Consider the following 23,197-nt stretch of genomic DNA (forward strand, 5'->3'; position numbering starts at 1 on the left):
TGCAAAAGCGCAATAAACTCGGTCGATGTCCGGCACTAGCTAATCCCCTCTATTTTGTTTCTTCTTTTTGCGTGTGCGTGTCTCCAATTTAGCACCACTAATAAATATACAAGCTTAATTATTCTGCACCTATTTCAAAAATGGCCATCCGAACCTGTACCGCTGAGTTATCTCGCGCCTTCCGCGACCATAGATTATCTGTTAGGTGTGCAAAAAGTATAGAGAAATGAATGATGTACTAAAAATAATAATGATAAGATTGGCAGCTGGAAAACCGTCTTTTACAGGTCAAATTTTCTTACTTGTTATTGAAGCGAAGCACTTTACATCTCTTAAATTATTACGCGACTCATTACTGGTCAGCATCATCTCTCAATACAAAAAAGAAAAACGAAAACAAAAATACAGCATATCGTGAAACGACTTACAGCAAAAAAAATAATAATAATAATAATAAAGGCAATCGCACACGTCTCCGCGTGCGCATAGCGTCCGTTGTGAAGCCGCAGTCGACACGCGAGTCGCGAACTCAGTGCCACGGCCGCTGTCCAGCGGCCGTGTCAGTGCTGTGGACGTCGGCAATTCGAATGCACGCTTTCGCTCGCTTGCAGGCACTGCGCCATCCTCCGCAAGGCGTTCATGCTGGCCCTGAGCTACGCGGCGGTCAGCGGGACGGCCGTTCTGCTGGCGAACCGACCCTGCTTCATCCTCGAGGCGCTCCTGCTGGAGTGCGTATATATATGATATATACTGCACGAGGCCTGCCCCCTCACGCTTGTCTGTGAGCAGGCGTCGACGTTCAATATCGCTGCGTGCCTTGTCGCTGTGCACGAGAAAAATGTTTTGAGATAGAAATCCGGCATTTAAGGGGAACAACGTGTATAAACGTCGCCAACGGTCCGGACAACGTGTAAACTACGTGAATGCATATCGTAATTGTAGGGCGCAAAATAAGGAACTATACAAATCTCGGAAATAACTGCTGAAGTTAGGATAACTTGGCCTCATAGCGTTTTCCTACAACAATGTTCGTTCGAACGCGGGTGAATTTCTCTCCATTCGAACCTTCAGACACTCTTTCAAAACCGGAGCTTCGTGTCACGCAGTCTTCAGCATCAGAAACATCGTTTGTTCGTAAAGTTAATCGTTTATATCGATAGACCAACTTCAGGACAAATTTAACATGGCCCTCAACTGCCGCCAACCATGCCGGTAGTTCTACACTGCCTAGCGAGCTGAAGGGCAACCGTTCTTCCACAGTGGCAGCAACTCTGTAACAAAGCCTGTTGTGTTTGTAGACCATGAGAAACCCGTTTACTCTTCGAGTACTGCAGGCGGGAAAGTGAGAATAAAGAATTTCTACAATGCGAACGGGGTTAAGCTGATGCACCTCTCCATAACTGCCTAAAGGCACAAGCCCACAAAAAGTCCACAACGGCGTTGTCCACGGAATCACCCTCAATGTCACTTGGAATATAAGAACAGTGCTTGGTAGGGCGGCTAGCCGCCCTTACAACAGTAATGTGGCCAGGAACACTGGGCTCGTGACTTCAGCACGGTCACTGCGCATGCGCCTCAACGTGGTGAAATCAGTCTATTGCACAATCGCTTCCTTATAGATCGGCATTTAGGGCTCGCTATCCAAAGAGAGAGTGGTGCTGCTCACCCGTTCATGTAACATTGGTGCGCGGCGTTGCTTCTCAATGCAGCCAGTACAACTACGGGATCAGCCAGACCAAGTGGGTGGCCGTGAATGCTGTCTTCGGACTGGTCACTCTGGTCTTCGGCTGGCTGTTCGTGTTCTACACTTTCCTGCGGAAGTAGTAAGTGACACTCGCGGTATATAGGCACAGCGTCTTTAGTGGTGCTGTGGCTTTCGCGGCATCTACCCTCCCATGTAATCACCACTACCCTTACCTACACCCTACTCCCCTTACACGCAGACACCTGTATTTGATCGTTATCAGTATAGAATCGTTTGTGACACTATTGGAGAAAAGAGGAACGTCACCTCAGGCTGCCGGAATCGACTGCTCCTTTAAAGCTTTGCAGCTGCAGTAACGACTCGAGCGTCAACCGTAAACATCTATCGTTCGCACTCAAGGCACTTATACGATATTTCATTTCAAGGCGACGTTACACGACGACAGTGACTAATCGTTTACGTAAAGCGTACATTTGTTAGCGGCTGTGTATTAGAAGGCACTGGTTGTCTGCAGTCAAACATTGTAATGGATTATATCATGCTCCGCTTACCTAACCCGTATTACTAACAGCGGCATAGTCGCGAGTCATATTCGGGAGGGTGCTTTCGATCTGCTGATTATGTGATAACGGGTTGAGAAGTCTGTTAGCTCCTATAGCCTTACAGAATCGTAAAATTTGAGTGGTTCAGCCTTAAACCCCATAATTCCCATATAGATGCGACGTTGTCATAGACCCGCGAGACACGTAAGCTGGAGTCCAACTCCCCACCTGTTCTGAATATGTTACAGCCCTAACACCATGGCTACAGAGCAACCGCACTTTGTCAGGCGTAATAACGCGCGTGTATCCAAGGAGTTATTGATGTCATATATAGCGAGGCGGCGCTGCGTCTTCGTGCGTTTTCGAACTTCGCAGCGATGAAGACGGGGCCGAGGACTCCACCGCAGCCAAGGAAGTTTGCCGCAGCAAGCTTGAACAACTCGGAGAGATGACGTACGTTCTGTCTGCCATTACGTATGGGAGGAAGAACTATTTACTGTTGCGAAAAGAAATAGAAGAAGGGGATGGAGTAAGGATTAGAATGTAAACAAGAAATGAATAAGACTGTAAAGGAAACATTGAAAAATAAGAAATGTAAAATAATAGGAGAACTGTATCACGTCACGGTAGAGACCATGACGACCAAGCGAAATAAAGAGAGCAGAACAAAACATAATGCAGAAGGAGCAGTCAGCTGTGAACCACAACAAGAACGTCAGTTTCTTAATACAAAATAAAATGTGGCCGAAATAAACACGGGGCAGCAGGATGAGTGAGCCATTCAATAGTGCGGCGATCGCGCGGACGCTCGTTGTCCCTTGATATGCTCAATATAGTGATCAACAACGGTCGACCGAGCGATGTTATGTCCTGGAGTCAACGTTTTAAAGGTGCACTAGAGGAAAATATGAAGTCGAGCTAGATTAGAAGATCATGCTTCTGCGATAACGAATTTGCCATTCGTATCGAGAAGAGAGCTTGTGCAAGCGAGAAAATTACAAAAATGGTAAATCGTGGAGGCGCCACCTATGTTGGGGTATGGTACATCTCAGATGATATCAGCATTGGCTGATTCACAGCGGGAGAGAGAGAGAGAGAGAGATAAGGGTATTCAGGGGAGTATTACGTGAAATTACGGCGGGTGATTCGAACTGAGGAGGAGCAGCGGGCCTTTCGGTGGTAATTTTCTACGCAACAAACGGATATAAAGGCATATAGAAAACGATGATAGACTCCTAGACGAATCATCTGTCGATAACACGGGGCTTCAGACTTTCCTTTAATGTCTCTTTTAAACAAGTGCCCTCAATTGCTTCTGGAAAAATGGCTGGAGCCACCTTAAGGTCCCCTTGTCTCATGGAGAGAAGAGATCTGTAGGCGCGTCTCTTAGAGGACTGTGGATCATTTCAAGTCTACCTCTTCCTGTGAAGCGCAAGTCTTGCATGCACATATGTTCACAGTATATATGTTTTGTGGCCCTATAGGTCACGTTTCCCTGTGCGCCAGGACGCTGTCTTAAGTGCCGCCTCTCGCGGCCGCCAGGGCAGGCCTCTTCTGCTAAAGCAGCCACTCTTGTTTACTGGAGCTTGCGAGTTAGAAATTCACTGAATTACGAACGGCCTTCCCATAGACGTGCTAGCAAAACGCCGTCACAGTCAATTGTCTAGCAGTAAGTAGCCCGTAGTAACGTAGAATATGCATGTATAAATGTATCCGATGACGGCTCTCTTCGGGGGGCGTCACCGTTCACGCAGGCTGAACGAGATGACTGTGACTGGTCTCTTCTTCCTCTGCCTGGCACTGTGGGTGACCAGACAGCCACACATCATCTACGGCTGGCAGGACCACCTCGGTCTCCGGTACGTGTGTGTGTGTGTGCATGTACAGACCTCTCCGCGGCACACGTGACGGCGGTTTTACGCAGTTAGCTGTGCAGGAACACTTTGCGAGGTCTTAAAAGGCGGCTGCGCGCAAATTGTCACGTGGCCCGTCTTAAAGTGAAAAATTACAGGTACGTTTGTAATTGACTGCGACGTAATTCGAACTTGATCCCTGAAAGTCAATGCCACCGTGAATAGGGAACCACTCTTGCAAATCAAGTCATCTTTAGGCTCATTAAAGATGTTTTCTCTCTCATCTTAACCACGTGATGCGAAAAAAAAAGAACAGTCGAACATGTTTTTTTTTACACTCACGGTAAACGCTTTCAGGTCCACAGTTGCTCCCAAGAGTGGAAGCACTGTTAACGAGCTCAAACTTTAATTAAGACTAGTATGAATTAACCGAACGGGTTTGTATTTTCGAATGTATGTATGGTTTAAGTGGAATCGTTTGGACAGCGGTAACGGAGACAAAAGAATCCACACAATTGGTGTAACACAATATGTGTAAAAAATATATATGCCAGCAGAACAGGGGGCGAATCTGCGACGTTCAGAGGTTTCGAGCTGTGCGGAAACCGCTGGAGGTCGACTGGACGTTCCGCAATCAGTTGGGATAATTCGTGAAGCGGCCTCGCTTCTACCTTCAAAGGCTGTTCATCAAAGTGACCTGTTCGCTAAAGGTGCATCGGATCCATCAAAAAAATTGTAATAAACGAGAAAGATTTAAATGCAGCGACAGATTCGCGGCGGTTAGCATTCGAACGGTTTTCGGCATTCGGCGGTTAGCATTCTTTACGCGAGAAAAAACATGCAAATGGGTAGTCACATAGAAAGCAATCATTTCCGTGGCAAGCGAGTGCGTCTGAATGAAGCACCCGACCACAACATCCTGCTGTTTCCTGGTGAGCGCCATGGCGCCCGTCGTGCTCTCATGATGATGCTCATGATGATGAAACAACTTGTGAAAAGCGTTGTTCAAATCTCAAATAAATTAACAAGAGATAGCCACAATAATTTGCCAAGCATCCAAAACCGATTTCGGTGTTTATAAATACACGAATAGGGTAAGGATGCTCCGCTTACGTGAAATCTGTACTAATTTCGATCGCGATGCCAGCGCCTGAAGAGAAAAGGCAAATTCTGGCGACTATCGTAAGCCACATTAGGCTACGATTGCCAATTTTAGCAAATCGCCAATGATCGTGTAATTTAAGCATTTCGAAACAGCTAATTCATTTCTATTTGTGAATCAAGAACAGAAAAAAAATCAGTACAGCTATTGCTTTTAATGTCGGAAAACATGAAAATTTGACCCCCTAATAAACGATCTCTTATCACTATAATTTCCCAGCAGGTCTAGTTACTTCGCATGAACCGGCGAGCATTCGCAAATAACTTGTTAACATTTACTTTGATGTTATAGGAAGCAAACATGTAAGCGCGGTACACGATATTGTAAAGCACAACGAATGTCGCAATAGAAAAAAGAAAAACGTTGTGCAGTAATCGTTGACAATGATGATCAATGTCAGTGAACAGCGCGAATGCATTAACGAACGGGCAAACGAAAAGACGAACGAATGAACGAAGAGGCAAGCAAGGCAACCAACGAACGATCGTTTTCCTTGCAGTGTGAAACCACCCACGAAAACGGCCGAAAGAGCCAAAGAAAGCTATTTGTTTTAATTAAAAGACATCAAGGGAACAGCGTCAGCATGGAGCTACATATGTGTGATGTACGCATATCTGCTATGTTTGGCTGGCTGTCTACGTCGTCTCGCTCTTTTCCGTCATACAGTACGGCATGCCTTGCGTTGGTCATGCAACAGTTCACTCAATTATAATCTCCCGCTCACGAAATACTATGCGCGGAATGAATGCCTGCAACAGACGTGTAATTTGGACCACTGCGGCGGCAAAGCAGCAGTCGTGGAAAGAAATACATATACAAATTCCCGGCGTTCACAGCACACTAACGCTTATACTCTGTGTGGCGAGTCGCTGAAGTATTATTTTGCAGTGACGTACGATTTAGCAGCACCTGCAATATCTGGTCAATGGTTCATGTCGGCCAAAAAATCAAGCGCGTAATAAGACGTTCGCCGCTTCCCCGAGCAGAGACAGCCCACGTACGTGATGATGATAATTATTTATTGGCACCCCCTTTGAAACAGAGCGGTGACAAATAGTCATCTAGCATAAATATCAATCTAGCCCTCTGCCTACGTCTTCCTAATATTTTGTTTCTTCCTTAAAAGTTCTAAACTTTGTACAGTTACCTAAGTCTATAACGGAGCCGATCCAACCAATCTCTTCGATGTTTTCCCACCAATATTCTAGATGTCTCTTGCTTACTTTGACTGCTGACTGGTTAATGCTTCCATCCGCGTTCCACCGTTCTCCACCAACCACCTTCCAGCGCTTTTGGAAGGTTGTATTCACATGACGTCACCACCACGCCGCAAGTAGCGCTGGCAACCATGGCAGCGCCCCTATATTCTATGAGTGCCCTCCGCACTAAAGCCCCTCCATCCACGCGCCAACGTGTATGGAGGGGCTTTACTCCGCACCAACGTCCGCCATGATCTTGGCCACTTGAATCTTGAATCACGTCCGTGTGACCGCGTGTTAGCCGTGTGCCTGACAATGGCGCCGTGCTCCGTTTGTGGTTTAGTCGGCGGATGCCCTTTGGATTAAAAATTCCTGGTGTCTACTAACAGTCACCGCAAGAGCTTCCACGAAAGCAAAGACGCTGCGAAGTCATGGGCGATGAACCTGCAATCAGTTTGAGCGCATATGCGCAAGGCTGAAAGGAAGCTGCAAAGAAGCGCTACTTAGAAACAGTGAAGCTTTGCGGCGGTGTAGACGCCCTGCTGCTGGGCACGGACGAGCTGTGCTTTGATATCGAGCTTGTGCCAAAGGTAGAGTCTCCGACATCAATGATTATTTCGTTCACGCGACTAGCTACGTTACACATGAGCAACTAAAAGCAAAAAAGTCGCTCGAAGCACACAACTACCTCACATGCGATTTCGTTCAGGAGCCGCAGCTTGAAGAAGGTGGACGACGTCGTCATCGTACGTCGAAAGGTAAGAGTTTGTTGAAGTATGTTTTGAATCCCGACAAGCGGTCTCAAAGTCTCTGTGCTAATGTTGAGCGCTCGTCCCGTGTTCCTGATTGTCCCTGTGTCATTCTTGCGCTATGTATCCCAGTTCGTATGTTGACGAACAACCAGACGTACGCGTTGGGAAGCGTCCGCACGCGCCGCGCTCACTCGACATCGCGAAGCGCCCGGCGGAGGAAGAGGGCGCGCACCTAAACGATGCACGAGTTGCCGCGCGTTTCGTCACGGCGGCGAAGTGTTGATAGGTTTCAAGGCAGCCCAGCCTTCGCTTAATGGTCACGTTAAGCAATGTGTTAAAGATGGCAATAAAACCGAAGTTTTAACTTAAAATTTGTTTCTATATATTAAAGAAGGAGCCATATTGCAGAACTCCTAGTGGTTCAGTCAGCTCAACTGAGACTTAATACCCAGTATTGCGAACCCAGTGAAACTTGCAGCAGCGTCGGCATAGCACCACTCGCGTGCTCTGTGCCTTACGCGTGCTGCACGCCGTGTCATGTACCGAACTTCGGCGATGAACATTTCGTGGCTTAGCTGGCGGTTGGTGCGTAGGGCTGGAGGCGTAAACGGGAGCGGCCTAAAACCCCTTAAACTTCGTAAAGTAGTGACACTCTCCTCCTCCGCCTTCACTCCTCCTCGTTTCTCCTCTCTTTCGCGCTCCCTCCTCGATCGTGGCGCCGCCTACGCTGCTCGAGCGTAGCAACGGCGCCAGCATGCGCTCCTCACCGCTCCGTAGACGCTTCTCGAGCAAAAATGGCGCTGATGCACGGCGCGAGGGCCCACGTGATGCTATTAGGCCAATAGCGACGCGGCGTCGGCCTCGGCCAGAGCGCGCGAGGAGGAGGCGGCATTCTTCAAAGCATGGCACTACTTTACGAAGTTTAAGGGGCTTTAGAGCGGCCTGCATGGTACAGCCACCTGGTGGCGCAGAGCTCAAACAGACCAAAAACCGCTAATATTGCCTTAATCAAGTGTATTCTACTTTGCTGCTAGTGTGAATTTTCGGCACTGGCGTAATCGTGTTGCTGCCCAAAAATTTACGCCGACAGCAAAGTAAAATACACTTGATTACTGGAATATTAGCTGTTTCTCTCTATTTGAGCTCTGCGCCACCAGGTGGCTGCACCGTGCAAGCCGCTCCTGTTTACACCTCCGCCCCGACCGCTTGCGTGTACCCGAATGGGCACGTTGCAAGTGCTAGGCGGCGCCCTGTCTTTCCGACCCCTAGCGCCATCTGACGAATAGTTGCGCGAATGTGGTAGGATTACTCACGGCGTCAGCAGCCCGCGCTGCGTGTTTGGCGTCCTGTCAAACGGCAGCGATGGCGCAAACAGCGTGCCGATATTAATTTTAACCGGGTTTCGGGAATTACAAGATCTTCATAGCTTTTTTAGGGAAAAGAATTTAGAGAAAGGAAGTCGTCTATTCGAAGTGGGGCACGTCTACGGCGCGAGCGAAGTGCGGAAATCGCACCGATCGGAAGTGACTGCTAGGTTTATTCCGCAAACGAAAAATAATGCACCAGCGAGATGCGTGAAGCTCAGCTTAAGTTACTTCGTTATCTATGGTGTTGACGCATGAAATTATAGGCGACATTAATTCTTGAAGATCGGCGACAGCAGACAAATCCTAGCGGGGAGCTGCGATTGCCGTGCTGGTATCGCAGGGAAGTGCAAGGACGCCGCGGTAGTTTCCCTGTACATACAGGACGGCAAATACGAATCCAAAACATCTCATCCAAGAATGTGGGGCGTACGAACGACTCGTAAGACCTACCAGAGGTATTCTAACGTTGCTCTCCCCAAACACAAAAAAAGGGGATGAACTTACCAGTTGTTAGACTATGCTGGGAAAATATTTTCGCCCAAGTTACTGGAAGTGCGATACTGTTATGTTGCGATTTTTCAGTGCGTGCAAAGGAGGTTCCAATAAACCACGTTGTCAAAAATTTTGGTGATCTCATCTGCCCCTTCGTCGATATGCTGGGCGCAGAAGGGTGTATGCCAGCTCAGCCGGCTGCAACCCCTCCTTAACTCTCTCAGCAAGCCCTAGCGCTGTTTGAATGGGAGAGGATTGGGAAAGAGTTCCACAGCTTTACTGCGGTATAGTGCGGGAACAAACAACTTTGCTGCATATCCCGGTACGCACTGCAGGCAGTGACGTAGCAAGGGGGGGGGGGGCGTGGGCTCCGGGTGCAAGGGGCCAGTGGGGGAGGGGGGTGTCATATACGTCTGGAGACACGCGGAAATTGTTGATATCCTCGCCTTCCTCGAATAAACCCGGGGGAGGGGGGGGGGACAGAAGACCTATGGGTCCCGAGTGCCAGACGACCTAGCTACGCCACTGACTGCAGGTGTCCCGTTGCTGCCATCATTGCTGTAAAAGCAAAGAATTCAGCGTTATAACGCACTTGGCATAACGCCGGAACATAAAACAGCTTATGCCGTCGGACGAGCGCTATCCAGTGTTGACGCCGCTCTGGTTCATATGGTCGGCTTGTAAACCTGTAAAACTTTGTTCCTCGTGAGTTGGTGTACGTGCTGTTCCAGCCCACTACTCAACAGCTCGGGCTGCACTTCGGCATTGCTCAGAAAAGGCAACAGCTACGCGCGAAACAGTGCACATACAGGCTTTCCGAACGCAAGCGAGCCGGTCGTATCATAGAATAAAGAACAACTTTAGAGAAGGGAAACTGTACCTTCCGCAGTGGTTCGAGAATAAGCAGCGGCAGCGCATGGAACTTACCTAGGTGGACACCAGATGACGCTGCTAAAACAGGACGCGGAAATGCGCATTTTCTTTTTAGAGCATTATTCGATATGGCCGCTTTTTGCCGGTCGTGTACGCTTGTATCCGCTCGTACGCGCCGTACTCGCCTCGGCTGCCGCGTAGCCGGTGCGTTCTAATTGCCAGGAGACCAAAGAGCCTCTACTGACGCCCATACAAACAAGCCACAAGGGAGTGAACAGAACGTGCGACTTTATTGGCAAAAGACAAGCAGTGTATGTACATTCTCGTGCAATATCAGAAATAAAATTTGTATGTCGAGATACACTGGAATCTTTGACGCGAGCTCGTAAACGGCTCACCGTCGTCGTCACACATGGCGGTCTAGTAACGAGCGACAACCAGCGGCTCATGCAGATTGGTCAGTGTCCCGCCTGTTTGCAGCGGCAGTCGCCGTTAAAGATGAGCAACTTGCACTGCGAAACAATCGGGTGAACCAGGCATCTGCTGCCGCAGCCAACACAGCGACATGGACTACCCGGCATTTTAGCCTTAACTCCTTTCCAACCTGCACGTTACTTTTCTTTTGGGGGCCGCTAATGTGTGGCTCGCACTTGGTGTCCCACATTGTCTCAATATGGACAAGTCGCTTTCGTGGGCATCACCTTCATCAGCCACTTTTGCGGGCCTTTGCACCCAACTTCACACACGTCGGACCATGTAAGCACGTATGCCGGTCTCCGTTCGTGCTTAATCGCGGCGGAGAAAGGCAACAGGCACAATTTGCCCATGGCTGCAGCAGGAAAGGCTGAACGTGAACGGGGAGCACGAATCACGTTGTGTAAATTGGGAGTCTATGTTGCTGTGCAGATTGCAGGAGCAAATGCTTCCTTCGAGAAACTGCTTTCCAGTGCAACTGACCAGGCCGCGACATCCGATAAGCATAACACGGTGACCGTAACCAAGTGAGATAGCAAAAATAAACGGCAATCATTCACCACATAGTGTTCAGAGAATACATTATACATTGGCTACAAACCATATGGCAACAGTGAGCATTCACATACACGGCTCTCTTAGGATACATTCAGCCGCCTACTTACAGGCATAATGCTTGCCTTCGTCGCATGTGGTGGCCTGGTAACGAGCGACAAACAGCAGTACAAACAGATTAGACAGAGCGTCGCACCTGTTTGAACCGACAGTTGCCGTTGAAGATGAGCAACTTCCATTGCGAAGCAATCAGGTGATGCAGGCATCTGCTGCCACAACCAACACAGCGAAATGGACTATCCGGCATTTTAGCGTTAACTCCTTTCCAACCTGCATGTTTATTTTCTGTCGAGGGCCACTAATGTGTGGCTCACATTTGGTGTCCCACTTTGTCTCAATATGGACAAGTCGCTTTCGTGGGCATCACCTTCGGCAGCCATTTATGCGGGCCTTTCCACCAATGTGGCTATGAACTTCAAACACGTTGGACCATGTAAGCACGTATGCTTGTCTCCGTTCGTGCTTAATTGCAACTGAGAAAGGCCGCAGGCACAATTTGCACATGGCTGCAGCAGGAAAGGCTGAACGGGGAGCACGAATCATGGTGTGTAAATTGGGAGTCTGTGTAGCTGTGCGGACTGCAGGAGCAAATGCTTACCTCGAGAGACTGTTTTCGAATGCAACTGACCAGGCCCCCACATCCGATAAGCATAATACGGCGACCGTAACCAAATGAGATAACAGCAAAAATAAACGGCAATCATCCACCACATAGTGTTCAGAGAATACATTATACATTGGCTAGAAACCATATGGCAACAGTGAGCATTCACATACCCCGGTCTCTTAGGATACATTCAGCCGCCTACTTACAGGCATAATGCTTGCCTTCGTCGCATGTGGTGGTCTGGTAACGAGCGACAAACAGCAGTACAAACAGATTGGACAGAGCGTCGCACCTGTTTGAAACGACAGTTGCCGTTGAAGATGAGCAACTTCCATTGCGAAGCAATCAGGTGACGCAGGCATCTGCTGCCGCAACCAACACAGCGACATGGACTATCCGGCATTTTAGCATTAACTCCTTTCCAACCTGCATGTTTTTCTGTCGCGGGCCACTAATGTGTGGCTCACATTTGGTGTCCCACTTTGTCTCAATATGGACAAGTCGCTTTCATGGGCATCACCTTTGGCAGCCATTTTTGCAGGCATTTCCCCCGTACGGCTATCAACTTCATACACTTCAAACCATGTAAGCACATATGCTGGTCTCAGTTTTGAGCAAATCATGGCCGAGGTAGGCCACAAGCACAATTTGCCCATGGCTGCAGCAGGAAAAAATGAACGGGGAGCACCAGTTATGGTGTGTGTACACTGGGAGTCTATGTCGCTGTGCGGACTGCAGGAGCAAATGCTTACCTCGAGAGACTGCTTACCAATGTAGCTGAGCAGGCCCCCACATCCGAGAAATGTAACACGGCGACCACAACCAAGTGGGGCAGCAAAACTAGATTCTGCAATCTATCATTCAGTGTAGCTTGCGCAAAGACCCAGGCTATCGAGGAAGAAGAGCAACCGTCAACGAGACTAGGAATATGGAAAATGATAAAGCTTGCATTCAAGAGCGAAGCCACCCTGCTCTGCAAGCATTGAAGGCCAAAAACATCAAGAAAAGTAAAATGGTGCATAGCAAACAGTGCGTAGGTTAATGCAAGAAACATGTCGATGTTGCATCAGCTATTTCAGGAGAGGAATTGTGCATGACAACATGCACTAAAAGGTACTGCTACAGATATGTTATGCTACTAGACAGTGACTGGTATTAAGTATCAGCGAAGAATCGGTTTACCTTTATGTTTGGATGAGGATGAATGATCTCTAACGAGAATGGGCAATGAAAAAGCTTGCATTTATAGAAGAAAAATTACACTTGGCACAAATGGAATTGACATGGCCAGGAAGCTGATTAAGGGCAAACTGATGGAACTCTTTTGGCCAGCGTCGTCCGTGCTTGATCAGAAGTTGCAGGCGCATCTGAAAACGAAGAATTTCCATAAAGTCCTTTTTGAGTTACCTGGATGACTCAGCCAATTTGTCCGCGCTGGTGGAATGGTGGCTGAAGCTCTTTTCAGTCTTGACACAGTGCTCTGCAGACTTGATATCTCATGTAAATTCTTCTGCATGCGCTTCTTTGTTCGTGGTGTAAAAGCCTTGCAAATTCAGCTCCAGCCCCTTTCTGTTGGTGGGGATAGGAGCTCCTGTGATGACCAAGGTATGCTTGGCATGGACTCTGTTGGGGCAGAACGGTCACACATGAGATACAGCACAGATTAGCGAAACTCATGTGTGTTTTCTTTTATGTTCGAACCAATTATACTGAACCATAAACATGAGCAAACATTCATTTCTGCTGCAAACAAATGACATGTATCTCAAGACTAGCAAGACAATACAGCATATATCAGGCATATTTATTTCTGAACCACATGTTGTTTACCTTGTAGTAGCAGCCAATGTCCACACAATGGCCTTGTTGTAGCAGGCAGCAGCTTCTGTTTAGTGTGTGGAGTGTGTTGCTTTATACTGGTGCCATCCTCATTACTGCATGTCTGGAACAGAAATTTTGACTGAATCAGAAATTGAAAAAAAGCACAATTTTGCAATATGAAATGCAAAAAGGTGTGACATATATATTGTAATGGTTTGCGACTACAGAACACATGCAAATATACCCTGTCTGTTCTAGGGCGCTTAAGCAGCACGTTAAATAAATATTGCTATTGTCCATAAATTTATGCCTGCCTAACTACACAATGCATGTAAACAGTTTAAGTATTATTAAGATCACAAATGAGAACATTTGTGCGTTCATTTATACACTGGAAGAGATCACACTGCTGGTTCCACAAGCAAAATGATCTTAACGAAATCACTAATTGGTGTGACACCTGGCTAATGACTCTAAACTCATCAAAATGTAAAGTGATGTCCTTCACCCGCAAACGCAATAACTTGGACTATTATTACTGTATTAAAAATGTCCCATTATCTCGGACCTCATCATTTAAATATCTAGGCGTTAATCTTTCAACAAACCTCTCCTGGACTTCTCACATTACTACCATCTGTGCCAGTGCTTCTCGATCACTGGGTTACCTGAGACGTAACCTTCGGTACTCACCTCCACTTATCCGCAAACTGGCATATCAAACATTTGTTCGCCCTCGACTTGAGTTCGCCGCTCCAATCTGGTCTCCCCATCAAAATTACCTAATTACGATGCTGGAATCAATCCAAAATAGAGCCGCACGTTTCATTTCCCGAAATTATAACTACCGTTCTAGCGTAACTCAAATAAAGATTCACCTGTCACTTCAGCTACTAAGTAATCGTCGCGACATAGCCCTTTTGTCATTATTTCATAAATACGCCCACCACACTAACAAACATTCCTTACACCTAGAAACGCCATCACACACGTCGCACAGATTATACAATCATCATAGCTTCACGCGCATCTATGGTAACACAGAAGCATTTAACTCGTCTGCAATTCCACGTGCCATTCGGCTCTGGAACAACCTCCCCGACAACATAGTTTTGGAAACTGACCGTGATAAATTCAAGAGCTCACTGAACTCGCTTAACCCATGTTAACCATTAATATCACACTCACTGCTCTGTGTTATTTCTTGGCCTTTTTCTTGCAGTGTTATACGTTGTTACTAACTTATATTGCTCCTTTTTATTGTAATCATATGCAACTTTATGTAGCTAATATGTTTCATGACTTTTAGGCTGTGCACTTGGCTGCTGTTTTCATTTGTTATTGTTGTTATTTGTATGTACTTGATTGTATGCCCCCCTTACTCAATCCCCAAGAAGGGGCCTTGTAAGGTATTTTACAAATAATAAAAATAATAAATAATAATAAAAATACATGAAAGTCATGAAGCTATTAGAACTGATGCATTATTTTTCTGCACGAACGTGATGCACTGCTGCACTACTGCAAAAATAAATGCCCTACGGTAAACCAAACTGAACAGCAAGAACATTTGGAACCAACAAGTACGAAATATGAGTAAATTATCACGCTTGCAACTCTTTAATACATTAAATTATGTACTTTCACATCATTTTACCAAAGGATTATTCGATGTTGTGGACGAAAAAAGTTGCCGGCGGACTCGAAAATAAGTTTTATATTTATATTGTTAATCCTACCCAGTCACCTATGGCCACGGCTACAATAAGATGAGAAATGAGGCGCGCGTTCCGATATCGCTCTTTCTTTCCCGATTGTATGTGTATAACGACAGCCTCGCAAGTAACGGTTTATTTAGGAAACAGCAACGGAGGATCCCGACTGCCATATGCTGTGCAGGATCTAGTTCGTTAACTTGTCTCCGCCTGTAAGTTAATGAGACGAATATTATATAACGATTCAAGCAGCGGTGTTAAACGACTCACCGTTATTGCCGTTGTCAGCCGCACCAGCTCCCGTTTCGATGCAGACGTGTTCCGAATGGCTCACGACCGATACCCAACTTTCGGATTTACATGTGCGTTGCAAACACGTCACTTCACCCCAGGTTAAATAACGCGTGACATCGAAGCGCAATAAACTAGTTTTAGCGAAAAAGAAGCAACCAGTCTGAGCGCACGAACGAATGAATCCGTGCCGCCAGGCACTCGAAAATACCGGTAAAAATTTTAAATCCAGGCCAAAGGTCACGTGAAAGATCCGATGATGCTGAACGCTATTTGCGTTTATAATGACAAAGAAACAATAAACTTACTTACAAAGAATACAATATCAAATTAGCAATAATAATTTCGCCCTCTTTTTCATGTAATAAACGTGCTTCGGTAATTGTAGGAGAAAATTTGCAAAAAAAATTGCGCTTATTACGGCGCCTCCAGCGGAAAATGTTCAAACTAACGTAAGCATCCCGAAGTGATATTACTATGCTGGTTTTGTTAGCAGCAGCGCGCGGTCGATTTTTTCGCCCTCTGTGGCCATTTGTTGAACTTGAGAGTGTGCGGGGCCTGGTCGTATCCTGCCGGTTCCGCGCTCGCCGCCGCGAGGGGCGCCCTAGTAGGCGCGGGAACTACGTGCGCAACCTGCCTATACCGGACAAGCTAAACCGCTCTAGTAATGCACCCGTTACGGCTGAAGACTGCAGCGGCTGCCATCATAAAATACCAAAACCCGCACGGAACTCCGATCACAACGCACGCAGCTTGCCCGGGTTTGCCTGCACGCCGCGCGATGAATCGTTCCGGAAGTCACGTTGCTTCGCCGTCGTCACGTCTACGTCGGGCGGGTGAGGCGAGCGGCAGCTTCCGGTGCGGGCGCAAGAAACCTAGCCACCTAGCAGTGCAAGGTCTCCACGCCGCCGCGCGTCAACATGCGATGCAGCCTCCGCGCCTGACGCCGTGCGCGTTCAAACGCGGCGCTGCGCTTGCGGCCGCGTACCAGCGCGTACGTCTGGTTGGGGCTCACGGAGCGGCGTCATGATGCGAGGCTGATAGCGAGGCAGGCGTGGCGACACTGCGGTACATTGAGTGCAGTATTTGAAGTGTTTAAACGAGAAGAGAGTGATAAGACTGGATGGTTCAAGGACGCGACAGGGCTGCATACGAGCGAGCGTCGGCTGAAAGCAGAGATTTGAAACCTAGCTCGTCGTCGCTTCACAGAAGCGATCGCGCGCTCGTTGCATGGCTGCCGAGAAAAGTGTGTATGTACTACACACACATGGATTCACGCGCGTGCGGAGGAAAGAAAGTTCAAGGATTCGCGCACACGCTGGCCACAGCAGACACGGCGTACACGGATCCTCACAGTACCGCGCAACAGTGCGTGTTTTAAGGTTCTGATGGAAACAATTGATTAGGTGTTGGAATCGTTTTGTTCGGCAATGTAAAATGCAACTCGTGAGCTTAAAGGATTAGATCTCCCTATGTCGTGCGTTTTTCGTAGCGATGAGTAGTATGGACAGCGCGCAGCATAGCTTGTTTGAACGAGTGTGTAAAGTTCTACGACATAGCCCACTACCTGGAGTGAATGATTAACGCGGGATAGATTTAAATCATTGTAATTGTGAATGTTCACCAGATACTGTACCCATATGGTTTAAGCAGGCTAAACCACTTCCAAGAAGTTTCACAATTCTAAACAGTTCTATTCATTGCATTTACAGATAAACAATTTGCAGGCACTTTCGACACAACCACTGGAGCCATGGATTATTATTAAAGAAGACGGAATGGTGAAGGCAGCACACTGTACGTGCATGGCGGGCCTTGGTGAGGCCTGCTTTCACATAGGCACTGTTCTTTTTTATTTGGAGGCAGCAGCTTCATTTTGGGAGAGCCAGGCCTGCACAGATAAGACAAACAAATGATTGCCTCTTTGTATGACCATTGTGGCCTGTGTACCAATTGCCAAGATAGACTTCTCATCATCCAGTGCGAAATGATGGCATCGCAATGAAACAAAGCAACCTTCAGCGAAGAAAAGTAAAGCTCGGTTAGAGAGGCCATCAAAAGAAGAATGGGCTGCCTTCCTGACCAGTGTGAAAAATAGTGGAGTGCAGTCTGCAGTGCTCTCACGTACAAACGGTTATTGCAACGACTTCATTCCATTGTCTCACAAGTATTTAACAGCTGTTCTTGGGGATCTGACCTGTGACAAACCAGCAACATGGGACAACATTCAAGAGGATTGCCAGATGTTTGCACAAGTGTTCACTGTAGAACCGAAGGTAAGCAACACATTGCTTTTGACATCATGTAAACGTAAAAGCTTGGTGTGCTTAACAAGCTGTAGCATAGTGGTACTCTTACGATAGTGGACCTGAGGTGTGAAAGCCGCATTTTGAGAAAGAGTATAGTTTACTGTTCCGTTAAGGTTTCCGTAAGGCACGTAAGGAGCATGGAATTTAATTATGCATTCCTTCAGGCAGTATTTTGCTAAAGTATTTATTTTTTTAATCTTGGCCTAAGGGCTTGTGCCTGTTAGGCAAGGGGTAGAATGGCAAAGTACTTGTATTTTCTGTCAGTGGTCAACGTGAGTGATGCAAGTTCATAAACTTGTTGCATTGCAACACCTTCACTGTTTGAGTGGCCTCTGTTTTGAACATGCAGGTATGCCAGGCAGTAGAGGCAGCAACAAGGGATCAGTCAGCATTTTCTGTTTGGTTTGCATTCCGAGCAGGAAGGGCGACATCATCGACTATGTATGCAGCCTGCTGAACACCCCTCTACAAGCCGTCCATAAGCATCGTCAAGAGGATGTGCTATCCCGAAGAGCAGTTCTTTTCAGCGGCAACCGATTGGGGGAAACAAAAAGTAGTAGCCAGGAAGGCTTATATCTTGGCAATGACTGGGAAGCACGAGAAGTTTGTGTCATAGCTCTGGCCTACACATTTCTGCAGAAGCACCCTACCTAGCCACCAGCCCAGATGGCTTGATTTCATGTGAATGCTGTCACGATGGCATGCTAGAAATTAAGTGTCCCTATTCAGCAGTCTGTGTGGGCAATGTGCTGAAGCAGAAAGGTGGCTGCTTGGAGCTATGTGATGACAGTGCACGACTGAAGAGAAGCCATACATACTTCTACCAAGTACAACTGCAACTCTACGTGTGTCAGCGGCGGTACTGCGATATCGTTCTGTGAACAACATCAGACATTCTGATAGAACGCATTGCTATTGATTTGTCTTTCTGCAAAGAAATGACGCAGAAGCTCAAAGCATTCTTCCAACAGGTTTTGCTCCCGCAGCTTTTATTTAAACACTGGACTACCTTGCCACAGCAAGAAACAATGCTTACATGTGATGAAAGTTCAGCAGACAGTGAATGCTACTGTTATTGCGGTGATTCTGAATACGGTGAAATGGTTAAGTGCAGTGGCCGACAGTGTCCTAGCAAATGGTGCCATATTGCATGTGCAAATCAGAAACGTCCACCAATGATCAAGGCATGGTTCTGCCTAGCTTGTAAGCCTTGCAAGAAAAAGCAGCAGCCTTGATCAGGGTACATTAATCAGTCGACAGGGGAGCACACAGGATGACTTGGAAGCACGTCACACAAACACATGGGGCATGTCCAACTAGTCTGTACTTTTCTGCAATTCGAGCACTCGTAGAGGGAAAAAGCTGTTCCAAACCAAGACTATTTGTTGAATTAAAGTAATGACAACATATGCCGAATTCACTGGAACGGCACAACAGACTTGCAGAGATTAGTCAAGGCAGAGCATACTGTCACAATTTTGTCTAGTTGTGCTACCATGTCTCCACTTCTTACCATCACAAGCTCGATTGGAATAATCGAGGACAAAATTGCATACTTCCAACGCAACAGCCCAATGACTCTCTCGACATGTATGTGAACATTGGCTATCTTTTGTGTCTTCTCCACCTCCCAGGCCGTGAGCTGTCACTTCCCTTTTGTGAACGCTAGCCCTTTAAGACGTGCACAAGGAATCCCTACGGCATCGGCAATAGTGAAACCTCGGTCCATAAGCAGTGTCTCCTGGTAAAAGGTTGTTCACAATACCACAGTGCTCGATCAGGAGCTTGTCGCTTGTATGCCCACACCATCCTTTAGAGATGTAGGTAATGGAACCCTGAGGTGCAATTCCAATGAGATTTTACAGTATTATGATGCTTGTATTGTGACCACGTCTGACAGTGTGGAAGAAATGACAATGACCCCTCTAGAAACACTTTGAAGTAGTCAATTATTACAGGCACTCCAGTTCCAAATGCTCTACGAAAGCACATGGGCATGGTTCGTAGTAGCTCCTCCCGATCTGGCCACTCCACAAGCTGGCTCAGGTGTCTGTGCGTGAAATAAGCCAGCGTTCCAAGATCGTTGTCACTGCGGCTTGGCTGACCTAGAGGGAAAAAAACGCGTCAGTGCCCACGCGTCAGTGCCCACAGCTGGAGGTATCATGTTACATTGTAAGATTCTTTACTTCTTTTCAAATGCTGTTTTATGCAATGCATAACAATGAGTATTTTCCTGCAAAACATTGTCGCCTGGTGTCTACTGGCACCGTTATCACGTTGTGGCCGTCAATTGATGCAGTAACATGGCGCTAGCAATCTCGTCTGTCGTCAAATCATCCGGCTGTATCGGCTTCTTGTTCGACGGCAATGGGGGTAAGCCACCGCTGTGGCTACCTCGTGCATTCCTTTTACTAAAGCACCTGTCTTGATAAGTTTAAAGCGTGTCAAATTACATTTACAGTTCGAAAGTATGTACTTTCATCACAGCAGCTAACGAATCAAGAAAAAATACTTTCATTTATGATAACCATTCCACAATGTTTATAGTGCATTTGTGTCCTTTGCTAAAACTTACATTTGCTAAAGACTTGCAGCGATGCATAATGCGCAAATATCATCGCGAGAGCAATGCTTTAATGTTGCTCGAGGTGTAGGAGAAAGCAAAAGCGAGCAAAATGGGCATGCCATACCTGCCCTCTGCAAGATCTGTAAGGTTTGTTGAGTACCCTAACTGAAGACTTGGTGCCCAGTCTGGATTTGTCTCGTCCATCAAATAAGATGGCTTTCCTGCAAGTTAAAAAAAAATACAGGCGTGCATGACAGCACCGTGTCTTGCAGGAAGATGTCGAGGTCGCAGAGAAAAAGTCCAAGCGACAGCTTTCTACAAAAGAGTCGCAAGCGAGCTTGAATAATTCAGCTACGCCCGTGCACGCTGACAGTGCAAATTAACGTCGCCCACGTCAATAAAACGGCGGTTAGGACAGCGTGAATATCCGGAGTACCACAAGTTTAACTGCCCTTTTCTAAGCTGCTTGGTGACGCGACAACACACTTGCTCAAGCCCAAAATGCGTGGAGCTTAAACAATTCAGGTGCTCACGCGGGCAGTGTACATTAACGCCGCCTACGTAAATAAAAAAAGCGGTTATGCAAGCATAAACATCGGAGTGCCACAAGTCTTAACTGCCCTTTTCAAAGCTGTTTGGTGACTCGACAGCACAGTACGTGCTCAAGAATTAATTACTATGTGGAGCTTAAACAATTCAGCTGCGACCGCGCGCGATGGCAGTGTACATACACTAACGTCGCCTACGTCAATAAAAATGCGAGGATGTAAGAGTAAACATCGGAGTACCACAGCTTTAACTGCCCCACCTACTTGGTGACGCGAAAACACACTCGTGCTCAAGCATAAAATACGCGTAACTGCAACGTTTGGAATGTAGACTGGCACTTACCAGAAATGAAATGAACACTGCACACTTTGTAGTTGGGAGAACTTGTGTCGATGTCAGCGCGACGAATGCGGCGAAACCACTCGGCACGACGCCTTTCCGACACTTCTTGCGTCCTGCTGCATTGGTTGTAGATGATTGAAGGCACTCCATAGAACTTAATCTCGTTTGTGTTCTCGCCGTTTTTTCGCCACGACCTATTGCTGCATCCATAAACCGCACAATTTACCATGATTGCTGCGATTCACTGCTACTGCACTCAGGTCAGCTGCTTCTCCGCGAACTGACAAGCTTCGCAGTGGCCAAAATCATGGCGCACCGGAAGCGGAACCAGCTCGCGCCCTTCCCATCAGCCCGTGCGGCAGCGTGAGCGGGTGGGTGGGCGCGTCAGTAAATAATGCCTTCGCATTCCACAAGAATGTCCCGAGTTGCCTCTGGGTTTTTGCAGCATCAGACACATGCCTCATCCTGCTAAATTAAAAAAAAAATACTTCATTAAACATATTCAGAGTAAAAGTGTCAATACAAAATTGTACACCCTGCTAAGAATTTTCCTATCCACCTTTCTGCTGCTCTATACGCGCTACATAAAAGTTTTTCCCAAGCCTGAAAGAAGCCCGCAAAAGCTACGCGCGATTAGTAGTGCGGCCCTTTTTTTGTTTCCCCCAAGTTAGTTCACGCACTTTCAAACAAAACATCCCACCTAAAGCTACTTGCTGCTGGACAGCTAGCGTCATCTGCGCTTGAAGTTGCACACTGCACGCAGCATTTGCATGGCCTTTGAGATTGCCGTTCTCCCCTGCGGTATTTTGTTTGTTTTTATGGCTTTTATGATTATCCGTAGTTTTTATCTATTGGCAACTGCTTCACATTGGTAGAGACATTGGGGGATTGTCCCGGAGTTGTATGGCGACCGGCAGCTGAGATAAAATTCACTGTATATCGCATACATCGCCCCCAGGGGCACCAGAAATTATACGTACGACGAGTACGTCATAGAGTACGTCTCAGCGCTTGCCGCTTTGCTGGATACGTGACGAAAACGCTGGCTGCACGGAAAACTCATCTATAGGTGCAGAGCGGGCAATCATATGGCGGTGACCGCTGGCCGCAGATTTGTTCAAGGGAGATAACAGCAGTCCCGGAGCGCCACGTCTTGTTAATTGTTATGTTTGCGAACTCTGCGCACCTTGGTTAGTCGCGTGGTGCGCAAGCGCCATGCGCAGGGATCACTGAAGTAGCGCGGTCTCCCGTCGTAATTCGGAGTCAGCTGCACTTAGATTTCTGACAAGTATGCACAAGCTGCAAAAATGCGTGCGCCACGAGAATTGCATTGTGTTACTGTTCAAGCCCTTCATAGTGCGAGCACTTCTCGTCCTCCGGACAGCCGTGATCGTATAGTGGTTAGTACCTTGCGTTGTGGCCGCAATAACCCAGGTTCGAATCCTGGTCACGGCAGAATTTTTTTTTCTTTTTTTTTTTTCGTAATTCGTGTTGTGGTTGTTCAAGTCCGTCATAGTGTGAGCACTTCCCGTCCTCCGGACAGCCGTGATCGTATAGTGGTTAGTACCTTGCGTTGTGGCCGCAATAACCCAGGTTCGAATCCTGGTCACGGCAAATTTTTTTCTTTTCTTTTTCGTAGTTGGTTTTATGGTGATTATACTATGATTTTCACCTTTTTCCGATGCGCAAATAATCCACGCAAATAAATAAACTGCTGGCAAGCCTGCATGGGCACGAATAACGGTGCATAAATGTCTTGAATAACTGTCTCATTGCATGCGTACGCCCATCAGTTATCGTACGCCAATAAAGAACGTTTTTCAAAAATTGAGTGGCAATTTGACAGTAAGCACGAGAGAGATATGTTATTACGTCGCGCCCCTTCTGATGTGCCAGTTCCGCGCTCTGTACGTGTGTGTATACGTGTACCGGTTGTCCCACGTAACTTGAGCCCGGCTTTAAA

General features: G+C 47.1%; 1 protein-coding gene, 1 long non-coding RNA gene and 2 other non-coding genes across 4 annotated transcripts in view; 3 read left to right on the forward strand and 1 right to left on the reverse strand.

Moving 5' to 3' along the window:
- LOC126542731 (sodium-dependent dicarboxylate transporter SdcS-like) overlaps positions 1-23,197 on the forward strand; it is a 43,780-nt gene that overhangs the window by 12,808 nt on the left and 7,775 nt on the right. The window contains exons 5-8 of the mRNA XM_072286852.1: positions 612-728; positions 1,710-1,823; positions 2,623-2,700; positions 4,002-4,106. Of these exons, the coding sequence (XP_072142953.1) occupies positions 612-728; positions 1,710-1,823; positions 2,623-2,700; positions 4,002-4,106 (414 nt within the window). The remainder of the gene's footprint in view (positions 1-611; positions 729-1,709; positions 1,824-2,622; positions 2,701-4,001; positions 4,107-23,197) is intronic.
- LOC126525051 (uncharacterized) lies at positions 18,735-21,602 on the reverse strand. Its single transcript, XR_011893024.1, has 3 exons — positions 21,235-21,602; positions 20,468-20,564; positions 18,735-19,882 (listed from the first exon to the last, which is right to left on the reverse strand). It is a non-coding gene; the product is annotated as an uncharacterized lncRNA (long non-coding RNA).
- TRNAH-GUG (transfer RNA histidin (anticodon GUG)) lies at positions 22,618-22,689 on the forward strand. The gene has a single exon. It is a non-coding gene; the product is annotated as a tRNA-His (tRNA).
- On the forward strand, positions 22,777-22,848 carry TRNAH-GUG (transfer RNA histidin (anticodon GUG)). The gene has a single exon. It is a non-coding gene; the product is annotated as a tRNA-His (tRNA).

Source organism: Dermacentor andersoni, chromosome 3 (genome assembly GCF_023375885.2).
Source record: "Dermacentor andersoni chromosome 3, qqDerAnde1_hic_scaffold, whole genome shotgun sequence".
In the NCBI taxonomy this organism is placed as follows: Eukaryota; Metazoa; Arthropoda; class Arachnida; order Ixodida; family Ixodidae; genus Dermacentor; species Dermacentor andersoni.